Source organism: Cercospora kikuchii (assembly GCF_019650295.1).
Source record: "Cercospora kikuchii DNA, contig_00008, whole genome shotgun sequence".
NCBI lineage: Eukaryota > Fungi > Ascomycota > Dothideomycetes > Mycosphaerellales > Mycosphaerellaceae > Cercospora > Cercospora kikuchii.
This window is the reverse complement of record NW_025408589.1, coordinates 1,663,897-1,674,910: the sequence shown is the minus strand read 5'-3', so window position 1 is coordinate 1,674,910 and position 11,014 is coordinate 1,663,897. Positions and strand designations below refer to the sequence as shown.

At 53.6% G+C, this 11,014-nt stretch overlaps 2 protein-coding genes across 2 annotated transcripts; one reads left to right on the top strand and one right to left on the bottom strand.

Moving 5' to 3' along the window:
• Positions 1–592: 592 nt before the first annotated feature.
• Positions 593–3,970, bottom strand: CKM354_001185300 (uncharacterized protein; the record flags this gene model as incomplete). The annotated part of the gene is made up of 1 exon (XM_044807358.1): positions 593–3,970. The coding sequence occupies one exon, from the start codon at positions 3,968–3,970 to the stop codon at positions 593–595; it is 3,378 nt and encodes a 1,125-aa protein (XP_044663293.1).
• Positions 3,971–5,909: 1,939 nt separating this feature from the next.
• On the top strand, positions 5,910–8,118 carry CKM354_001185200 (uncharacterized protein; the record flags this gene model as incomplete). The annotated part of the gene is made up of 3 exons (XM_044807357.1): positions 5,910–6,185; positions 6,238–7,830; positions 7,903–8,118. The coding sequence occupies 3 exons, from the start codon at positions 5,910–5,912 to the stop codon at positions 8,116–8,118; spliced, it is 2,085 nt and encodes a 694-aa protein (XP_044663292.1).
• Between the last annotated feature and the right edge of the window lie 2,896 nt (positions 8,119–11,014).

Below are 11,014 nucleotides of genomic sequence, written 5' to 3'. Positions count from 1 at the left end.
GAAGCAAGGGTCATCTAGTTGGCAAGAACTCGACCATCTCAGACCTCATGGTCCACCTGGTGTTGACGCGAAAGCCGTGCTGTCGCTTTGATGCGTTGTGTATGCCGTGGTGACCCTGGGTGCTTCAGAAGTACAAAGTGAGGCGAGCGATCACCAGAGTGTGATGGCTCCGGTCCCAGCATGTATCAGACATAGAAGTCATTGAGCTCTCGTGTCTTAGGACATCCAATCCATCACTTTCTTGCCCTTTCTTCTGGCGTTCCTCGAACCCTGCAGAGAACTGTACTGCCACCACGAATACAGATTCGTCTTCCTGATTCTACTCTTGACCCATGACGCATTAGTTGTTTGCTATGAAGGACGTCCTGTTCAGTCGGCGTGTTGATACTTGAAAAAATCAGGTCAAAGCCATTTGCAGGAAAGTCTCGAATCTCGAACCAACATATCATTGATATTTGCCAATCGAATGTGCCTTGAACCCGTACAACAAGATTTTGTGAGCAATCCAAATGCCAAATTGGCCTTGGGTCGTGGTTGACATATATGTTTTTGGCGACATATCTGGACTTGAAGTGATGTGGAGGTCGTGGCCTCACCTCTTCTTACTCCCCTTGCCACCACGCCCACCTTTGCCACCTCTTGCAGGCCCACCTTTACTCTTTCCTGCATCTGCGGCATTCGACATCATGACCCTCACACTCTTCACAGGAATGATGCCAATCACCTCAGCTTCCCTCCAGCCTTTCACGAGCTCGGCCTCTCGCGGCCAAACTCTCTCCGTGTCTTTCGAACTACGATCGAGTTTCCTCTCATCAGCAGCATCTCTCGACCATTTAGTCAGAATCTCCCGCGTAGCTTTTCCCTTTTTCTGTTGGCCTGGTTGCATTTTGACCTTGTACTTGTATCGTGCCAGCGCAGCCCAAGGAGCAACAGTGGGAATAGCTTCTAATAGTTCATCCCCAGGCAGAGGCTGTCCAATGAGGGACTCAAGCAGACCCGCAGTCTCAGCTTCAACACCAGCATCGTCTTCGATGCCTTCGTCAAGGTTCAGCTTCCTCATCTCCTCGGCCTCGAGACCTTTCTGCTGTGCTCGTTCATGCTGAGCCTTTCGTCGCGCCCGAGCTTCTTCCTCGGTCTCCTTCTTCTTTGCGCTGGTAACAGCTTCTGCTGCTCGCCGTTCATCAGCCGCTTTGCTGCCGAGGAGCTGCATGGCCAGGGCGCGATCCTCCTCATCTTGGTTGGCGTATTTTGTGGCAATCTTCTTCTTCTTTCCCCTTTGCCCACGCATAGGCTTCTGACTGGGGAGAGAAGGTTGCGCAGGCTTGCCTTTCTGGATTCTCGCCAGTTCTTTGCGCTGCTTATTGGACAGTTGTGGCTCTGACGCTTCATCTTCCTTCTCAGACGAAGCTCCCTCTTCGTCTATCGAAGCGGCCGTGTCCTGGTCTGGTCCCCGTGAGACCTGTGGTCCGGCCACATCATCTTTGCTAGGATCGGTCTCCGATTCATCTCCATCGCTGTCGCTTCCCGCATCAGATTGCTTTTGAGTTGGGCCAGGCGCAAGACCTGATCCTCCGGACTGCAGAGGATTACCAGCATGTGCGCGTGCTCCCTGCTCGCGTTCTTCATCGTCTTCGTCGTCTTCATGCGCACCGTACGTTCGTCTCCGCTGTTCGTCCCGAGTCTCGTCATCTGAGCTGTTATTGCCGTTTCGGGCAACATCCGGGAAGTCATCGTCATCATCTTCCTCAATTCTAGGCTCAGGTGCTGCGGCATCTGGAAATTCGTCATCATCAGAGGCTGAGCCGCCGGCAGCAGAAGAATCCGCAGCAGTCTCAGCTTCCGTCAATTCAGGCGTCGCCAGATAGCTGTTCTGACGGGGCAGTTCCAAGCGATGTTTGACGTGTTGTGCTTTGCTGTCCTCGCTAATTTGAAATGTGACACCGAAGCCTAGTAGCAGCTTCGCAGGAGGCAGGAAGTTCTTTTTGCCACGAACCACAAAACCTCCAGAGGCGAGATACTCTCCAGTTGGGGCAGTCTTCGAAACCTGATCAGCGTTGACCCACCATGCGGACATGACAGCCTTGCTGTCCCAGGCGCTCGATGTGCACACTGCTAGATCGCCTGCTTGCGCCAGGGTAGAAGGTGGGATTGGGTCTTCTGGACTCAACTTGTTCTTGACGATGACACTTGCAGCGCCGTCGAGGTCAGCATGAATGTAGACATCGCCCTTCTTCAGATAGCGTCGGTATAGAATCTCGTTCTGCTGGGCATCTTTCCCGGCAAGCACAAGATACCCGTCTGAGGAGACGAACCAAACGAATTTTTCGAACCAGAACTGCTTTCGTACAGGCCTCAGCACATCTTTTTCTTGCTTGAGATCCTTCTTGAGCTGCGCCTGAACCTTTTGCTCGGTTGACTTGATGGCCTTCTTGGATGCTTGCATGGTCTTCTCCTGCTTGACAGCTGCCGTACGCTTCTGGTCGTAGTATTGTCGTGCATTCACCCACGCGGATTGAGCGAGATCAATGTCGATAGTGAGTCTCTTGTCCTCAGATTTAGATACCGTCTCCTTCTTGCCCTCGTCTTCGCTATCGGAAGGCTCGCTGTCAGTCTCGTCGGCGTCGTCGTCCTCGTCTTCCGCGCCCAGCTCGGAAAGCAGCAATGTCATTGTGTTCTCATGCAGTTTTAATGGTAGCTTGATCAGCTCAGCAACAGGATTGTGCCTCTTCTGTTCCTGTTCGATCAAGCGTCCGATGTCTTCCCAGTCCATCCCTTGAGCTATCAGACCATTCACTGCCGCTGCAGCCTCTTCGACGCGTTCCACATTGGCTTCAATAGCCTGGGCTCTGCGCACATGCAACTCAGCCGTCTGCTGAAGGCCATTGATACGCTGCTCTTGCTCCTTCTTAGCATGTTCTATCCGCTGCTTCGCATTCTCCTCTTTCTCAGCCAACTTCGACTCCAACTTCTGACCTTCAATGGAGGAAAAGAACTCGTCTACGGCCGCATTGAAGCCATCGTGCTCAAGGAAGACATTGGAAGAATCTTCGACAAGCTGGGCTGGCTTGAAGGGATGGAAGTCCTCATACATAAGGCCTCTCGTGCTGTCTGCATTATCATCGCCCTCTTTCTCCTGCGCGGGCGTTTTGCGCTGCGCAAGTATGTAACCTTTCGCCACAGGCTGGCTCGTGATATCCTGGATGACACTTTCAGCAACTTTAAGAGCTTGCATCACCTGATCGAGCAGCTCATCGTTTTCCACAACTAGCTGCGGCTCCAGCTCACGATCAACCTTCGATACATGGATAGCATGATCGAGTAGCACAGGTGGGAACTGAGTTGTGGTCACAGCCAATGCCTTCCTCAGTGAATCCCCTGCCTTCTTCTTGATTTTCTTGCCTGGCTTATTGGCCTGCTCTGCCTGCTTCTTTACCGTCTTCTGTAGAGCTTCCTTCAACCATTCTTTTGTCAGGTCTGGAACTCCATCCGCATTTTGCCTGAGCGACAAATTGTATTTCAAGCCCACGCGATATTGCTCATGCTCTGCGCCCTCGTTGACACTCCTCAGCAGAGCCAGTGTGGTGTACTCGTTGTCGGTCAGGATGACGTTGCCGCCAGCGTAAAACTCTAGGAACAGCCGGTAAACGCCATCAGCGTGTCCAAATGTGAGCTCGATGACTCGATCGGTGCCGATCTGCCTGACACCAGTACATCGCCGAGTCCGGAGGTATTTACGGAGTCGCGATACGAAGGGCGAAGGAGCGGTTGCGGTAGCGCGAGAGTAGTTGGACAAGTGGCAGCGAAATCCAGAGTCGACGATCAGCTGTTGGCGCTGCTCAGGCTTGTGGAATTTGAGAAGGAAGATGCGAGAGGAGAGATCGTAGACATTGGCCAGGCGGAGGGAGGTCAGACTGTTGTTGAGCTCGTGAGCAATGACTCGCACATCCAATGACGAGAATCGCTGCTTCATCTTGAGCAGATGCAAGATCCAGAGAAGTTGAAGTGAGAATTGTGAAGACGATGAAATGCCACCATCAAACAATGCCGTCATGGCTGCGAACCGGCCGCGACACGAGCCGTGAAGAAGCCTCGATGCGGGGCAACGTTCTTGCCTACACTTCCTTCCCCTGCGACTGAATACAAACAGTGAGTTCGCATCGGTCAGTGATATCAAGGCACGAGATTGCGCAGTACTTGACAATTCCGTCCACTATAATTCAATGGCCCGCTTGAGCTGATATGTATGGAGGCTCTCTGCCAGGAGATGTACTACAGGTCGGCAAAAAATATATGCCTGTTTCGTTCTACGACAACTTTTCACTCCCTGTATGTAGGTAGAACAGGAAAGAAACTACTGACATTCTGCTCAGCTGAGTCGGGTGAAGCTTCTGATTGACTGTTGGCCTCAGCGTGCTCACTTCCGTAGTTACAGTCGGAAAGAAGCATTCCCATGGGCGCAGAAGTCACGGGCAGCAAAATTCACGGCCAGAAATGCGTCCTTCGAGGTTATCCGGGATCCGACTGCACTACGAAAGCAATCGCGAAATATCAGCTTCGTCTCCGAACAGGCAAGGAGTTCTCTGCTGCCGAGCCTCGCGAAGCGGCGTAGTAACGCAAGGCTATACTCGGAACTGTCGAAAGCGCCTGCTTTACAGCGAATCAACGCCTATATCAAGTAGCATCGGAACTCGCCAACAGCACGGTATTGAAGACCGTGGAGGTCAAAGTCGACACCTCGAATTTCCAGGTTCCGAACGCAACTGGAGATATTGACGCTGTGGCCGTGTTGCGGAAGACACTATGGCCGCTGACCTTGCTTGGAGCGTCGCGATCCGTCATCATCAGTGGAGTACCCTCCGAGGTCGAGCAGTATATCAAGGCTAATTTGGTGACGACCGCAGTCTCACAGAGCAACCGACTGTTCGCGGCAGCCGAGCGGGCTATAGGCGAATGCAAGAAGCTTCAGGTCTGCTTGAGCCACTTTGGGCACGAATACGAAGGTCTCGCACGCTGTACGATGCTCTGGAAAAATCCCTCGCGCCTGCTAAGATCAACATCTTACATCGACAGCGATATCGATGGATGGTATGACGCAAGGTGTCCGCGACATGCAAGCCTACCTTAACATTCCGGAGGTTGCTGAACAGCAAGTTGAACGAAAACGCGCAAAACCCGTGGTCGCAAGGGTGTCTAGGCTAAAGGTAGGAGGTGCCTGTCTCTAGAATGGCGAAGTCTTCAAAGCTGCCTAGGCCAGCTATGCCAGGTATTGCAACTCGTGGTCCGCAATAGGAGCACCTCTACAGCCCGCTCGCTATTCGTGTACATACTCGATTGTTCAATGGACGAGTGAGCAGAACATGTTGTCCTAGGGGCCAGAAGGTAACTTTTAGGACTGCTGTCGTGAAGAGAAGTCTCGGCGCCGTCGGCCTCGCAAGCAGACTGCCCAGACCGGTCATCGGCAGCACCTTCCCAAAGCAGGAAAGTCGGCGCGTGTGCGGGGTCCTCACGGCTGAGACGAAGATGCACTCTTCCTTCTGGTACTACTACACAACGCGACGGCCGATTGACGGCGAAGATAGCTATCTCAATGAAGCAGTTGGATACTACTCTCAAGACTTATCCTTCGAGAAGTCGTGCCGCTCTCAGATGTAGCGACTGTCAGATGGGCGAAACCACGTCGACTTGTGCACCCGAGCCCCACTTCAGGCCTGCGAGGCACTCTACTCGGCAACCCTCATATGGTCCGCTAGCTTTGTAGTCTGTTCTTATCTCGACGACCTTTTGCACTTTCCTCCTAACCTCCCTTTCCTTCATCCTCTATACCTTCTTGCAACACCCACTTCAAGTGCTGAAGGAACATCAAGAGTGACAGACCCAGAAGCCTCGAGAATTATACCCAGTCATCCACCATGGCGACACAATCGGTGGCGAACTCACTACCAGTGAGAACTGCCAAGCAGAACAACCTTCATCCATTGGCCTCTCTCGATCGCAACGAGATCTGCAATGCCGTCTCACTCGTGCGAGCTCAATGGCCAGAGGGAACAGATCTTCACTTCAAGACTATTATGCTGCAAGAACCGGCCAAGGCAGATGTGGTGCCATACCTCGAAGCTGAATGCCAAGGATCTCACTTACCAGCTATCGATCGAAGGGTGTTCGTTACCTACTATCTGCGCATGACGGTAAGCACAGGCCGAAGGTCTGTATCCGAGAAATACACTCACACATTCTCAGAATAAATTCCATGAGGCTGTAGCAAACCTTAACACACAGACTATCGAGTTCAACGCGCGCCTCGGGCCCAACATGCATGCCCCTGGTGATGGTGAAGAAATTCTTGCTCTCGAACGGATTGCTCTTGAAGACGAGGGCGTTCAAGCCGAGCTGGCCAAACTTCAACTGCCAGAGGGTGCAAAGATTGTAGTCGACCCCTGGATCTACGGCTCAGATGGCGTCGACGATGATGAGAGAATGTGGCAATGCTGGCTGTACATGCGTGACCCCAACAACTCCGATGAGGCGGACTCTTGTCACTATGCTTTCCCTCTGACACCGGCTCCTGTTATTTCCACAGTCACTATGAAGGTCATCCGAATCGATATCATGCCAACTGGCAAGGACGCTACTCCGACAGGACCGAAGCCTTACAAGCCCGTGCCACCGAATGAGTATCTTCCAGAATACCAGAAGTTGAGGACAGATCTCAAGCCTCTTCAGGTCGTCCAGCCAGAAGGCGCGAGCTTCTCGGTCGAAGAGCAGGGCACGAGCAGCATCGTCCGGTGGCAGAAGTGGGAGATGCGCGTTGGTTTCAACCAGCGCGAAGGCATGGTGGTGCACAACGTTCAGTACGAAGGCCGACAGCTATTTTATCGCCTTGCGCTTTCAGATATGAACATTCCTTACGCGGATCCTCGAGCGCCATTCCACCGAAAATCGGCATTTGATCTTGGAGATGCAGGAGCTGGTATCATGGCCAACGATCTCAAGCTCGGATGTGATTGTCTTGGAAGCATCCACTACCTGTCGGCAATCCTCGCCGATGACAAGGGCAACCCACTCGATATGCCAAATGTGGTCTGCATTCATGAGCAAGATGGTGGAATTGGCTGGAAGCACACTAACTACCGCACTGGCCGTGCTGCTATCGTGCGTAATAGAGAGCTTGTCCTGCAATCGATCATCACAGTCGCCAACTACGAATACATCATGGCATTCATGTTCAACCAAGCTGGTGAGATGAGCTACGAAGTCCGTGCAACTGGTATCCTGTCAACACAGCCAATTGACGAAGGCATCGAGGTGCCATGGGGAACAGTGGTTCACCCCGGCGTACTTGCCGCTCATCATCAACACATCTTCTCCCTCCGCGTAGACCCCATGATCGACGGCCACCGAAACCGTCTCGTCTACGACGAAGCCCACCCACTACCACGCAGCGACCTCAACCCACACGGAACAGGCTACATTTCCAAAGAAACCCTCGTCGAAGCCAGCGGAGGCTACGATGTAGACTACTCCGCAAATCGAATCTTCAAGATCCAGAATGCCAACAAGCGAAACCCCGTCAACGGTAAACCCGTGGCCTATAAAATCCATGCACCGCCGTTCCAAAAAATCCTGGCCGATACCGAGTCTTTCAATTACAAGCGTGCAGAGTTCTCCGATCATAACATATATGCCACCAAGTACCGTGACGATGAACTCTATGCGGGCGGAAAGTATACGAATCAAAGCCGAGGCGGCACCGGCGTGAGATCTTGGGCTAATCGCAAGGATAATATTGTGGATGAGGATCTTGTGGTTTTTGTGCAGTTTGGTATTAACCATGTAAGTTCTGGCCCCTACCATAGACACCCCTCTGATGTCCCTTGAGCATGGAACTAACGTGACGTGTTATAGATACCTCGCATCGAAGACTTCCCAGTCATGCCTTGCGAAGTCATAAAAGTGGCGTTCAAGCCTGTCAACTTCTTCGACAAGAACCCGGCTTTGGATGTTCCTCCTAGCACGCAGGACTCTAACAAAAGTGTCCTGTTGAGCGGGAACGCAAGCAAGACTGAGGCGCAATCGAATGCTTGCTGCGCCGTTGACGGCAAGAGTAGTAGCAAGTTGTAACGCATTTGATATGCATACGTATGATCAAAGTATGAAAAGCCACAGATTTCAGAATGCGTGCCTTTCTCCGGAGTGATAGAATCTTTTCTACCTGTTAGTCCATCAGCACCGCACGTAGTCGTGCTGAGGAAACCTGTCCGTCTGAGGTACGGTTGCCTTGCTTTTGCTTGTTACATGTACATCAATGAAAGAGCGCGGCCTCTGCTGCTCAGCCCAAGGAAGGAATAGGCAAAACGGCGCTGCAGAGCACCGCCTGAGACACGTATCTCCCGACGACGGAATGTCCTTTTTCAGCAACCCGTGAGCTTCCTACGATATATCCCACGTCCTCTATCATCGCCTTGACTGCCGGAAGTTTGATGCCATTGTGACGTGCGGAAGGGAAGCATGCGGTGCTATGTATGCACGCCATCGGCTCATACACGAGAGTTTCAATAACAACCCATTCGATATGCGCAGGTACGTACAGCACAGCACGGGATAGGAGTCTCCACGCTCCAAGGGCGGACAGTGTGCCGCATGATGATGTTGTGAGGCGGAACTGGGAACAACATGTCCACGTGAAAGCAATACAGTTGGCCACACCAAAAAGCGGTAAGCGCAACATAGCCAAGTTATTGGACGCCACCATCCTGCACGAACTTGATCTTTTGCATTGTTTAGCTTTAACTTTATCACACACCATGTGTGGTGAATGATCGCCCCGAGGCTTGTAAGGTGAAGTGATGGGCACCACTCGCTCGGCTCACGGCTACGAGCTATGAACTCGTGGGGAGGAGGGTGATCGCGGAGCCTCTGGCTTGCTCGCTACAGTTTCGGAGAATTATACCGACTGGCTCGTTTATTGCTATATGGACGACCATAGGTCGCACTACTTTGATGATCGCCAAGGCATTTCGTCTTTCCTTTGCCGGCCGGTGCTTCTTGCTTTTCGATGACCAGGTGGCCGGTAAGTTTGCATCTGCCGTCTGTTCTAAGGCATAATGACAGACGCGGTGAGGTTTGGAACACGTTGATATGCTTGGACGAAGTATTCTCCCGGTGTCAGGTTTCGAAGGCGCCTCCATTCTACTTCGTAGATTCGATGTCGGTAGTGCACTCGATGCCGAAAGTCGAGTCAGTCAAGCGCGGTGCGTGTTTTCCCTCCCGTTCTGAACGTTGCGTATACTTTCTGTCAGGCAGCTCTCGGAGAAAGGCGTTTGGGCGAAAGTGGTAATAATGCGTGGGATAGATGGTGGTTTGCGAGTCATTGACCACGCGCTTGAAATCGGCTGAGATGGCGAGCCCCGGCTGATGCGAGCAATCCTGCTATATTGCAGACCTCCTTTGCGAGGAGCAGGAATTGGGCTGACACACTTCGCACTTCAAATGAGTGGCGCACCAGCTCACATGATGGGCAATGTGGTCAGTTGCGATGACGGTTCCTGCAGGGCTGTGAGTGTGCGTGATCTGCGGAATCTCGATGCCATTCGCCTCCTCCAGCGATGGACCTGGTTGCGGTGCCTCGCAGTTGGGCTTTCGCGTGCCTTGGCCAATCGTGGCTGCCCTTCGCGTGCCCTCTGTGCCTTCGAATGTCTCACTGAGCTGCCATATTTTGTGCTGAGCCTGGAGTACTGAGTACGCATCGTTTCAGAATTTGGACCGCGCCTGGCCGCGCGGTTGTTGATATCCGTGTCATGAGGCTCGAAGCATGGACTGATCACCTCGCATCATGGCGACGCGTCGGTGATGGGCTGAAGTCGAGCGGCAGTGGACCTGCATGATATTGTACGAACCGAGCGCGCTGCATGTCCCGCCGAATGTGTATCGATCGGACGCGCCAGTATCACCCGTGGTGTTCGTTTCACTGCACTTGCCGTCCGTCAAGCATGCTGTGGCACGTGTGACATTGGCGCTGCGTGGCCGTGTCTACGCGATGCCGACAACGAGCCTCCAGCTGTCGGCGGCCTGGAGGCGTTTCGAGAAGGGCTGGAGGGCATGTTGGCTGCGGCCAGTCGCGAGGTGGTGCGCATGAGGAGGGCGAAAGGTTATGCACGACATCGCCCTGTCACAGCGGAGCGTGATTAGTGAGCACGAATCGGGCCTAGGGCTGCTCGGCGACCACCAAGAGGAGAACGTGAACCTTGCGCGGAGAATCGAACCAGGACACTGTGGGGACGAAAGCGTGGGATGTCTGCTGGCGGCTTCCCTCACCAGCAGCAGCGACTGGTGCATCGCATCGGCGCTCAGCCCGCCAGCGCGAGAGCTGCGAGCTGTGCTGGCCGAGTCCATCGGCATCATGCCGTCTGATGACATGCCGCAGATGCCGAAACCGATGGCCAGGTCGAGCTCGCCGCCGCGATGATGGCCAGCAAGCGGCGGCGGCGTGCAGCTGTCGCCTGCTCGACGATCCACCACCCATTGAGGGACGAGCCTCCAACGCTCGTCTGCATTCGCAGGGGTGCTGCACCGGGTCATGGCTTCAGAGTTGTGCCTCCTCCCAAGCACTACGCCCCCGGCACGCTGAGGAACATGTGCTGACCACACACCACACCAGCAACCATCGCGACCACCAGCGCCACCCGTCTAAGCGGGAGGAAGAACGAAGCACGCGCACGGCACCATTGCGGCCTGCCACCGCCATAGGGTTGCCATTCCTCCACGACTTCACCGTCGTTCTTAGCGGCCTGGCGAGCACTGGCGATCGTCCATTGCTCTGCTTTCCCATCGCAGCTCAGCCTTGACTCGCGAAACGACCCCGGTCAACGATTCTCCACTTCCAGCTCCATGTGGTACATCCTCTATTTCCCACATTCGAGCTAACGCCTGTGCCTCTTCTTATTGACTGCAGCCGTGGACCCTGCGAGCGATACCTGCGCGTTTCGCACTCTCTCTTCGACTGCAGACCTGCCTCCGA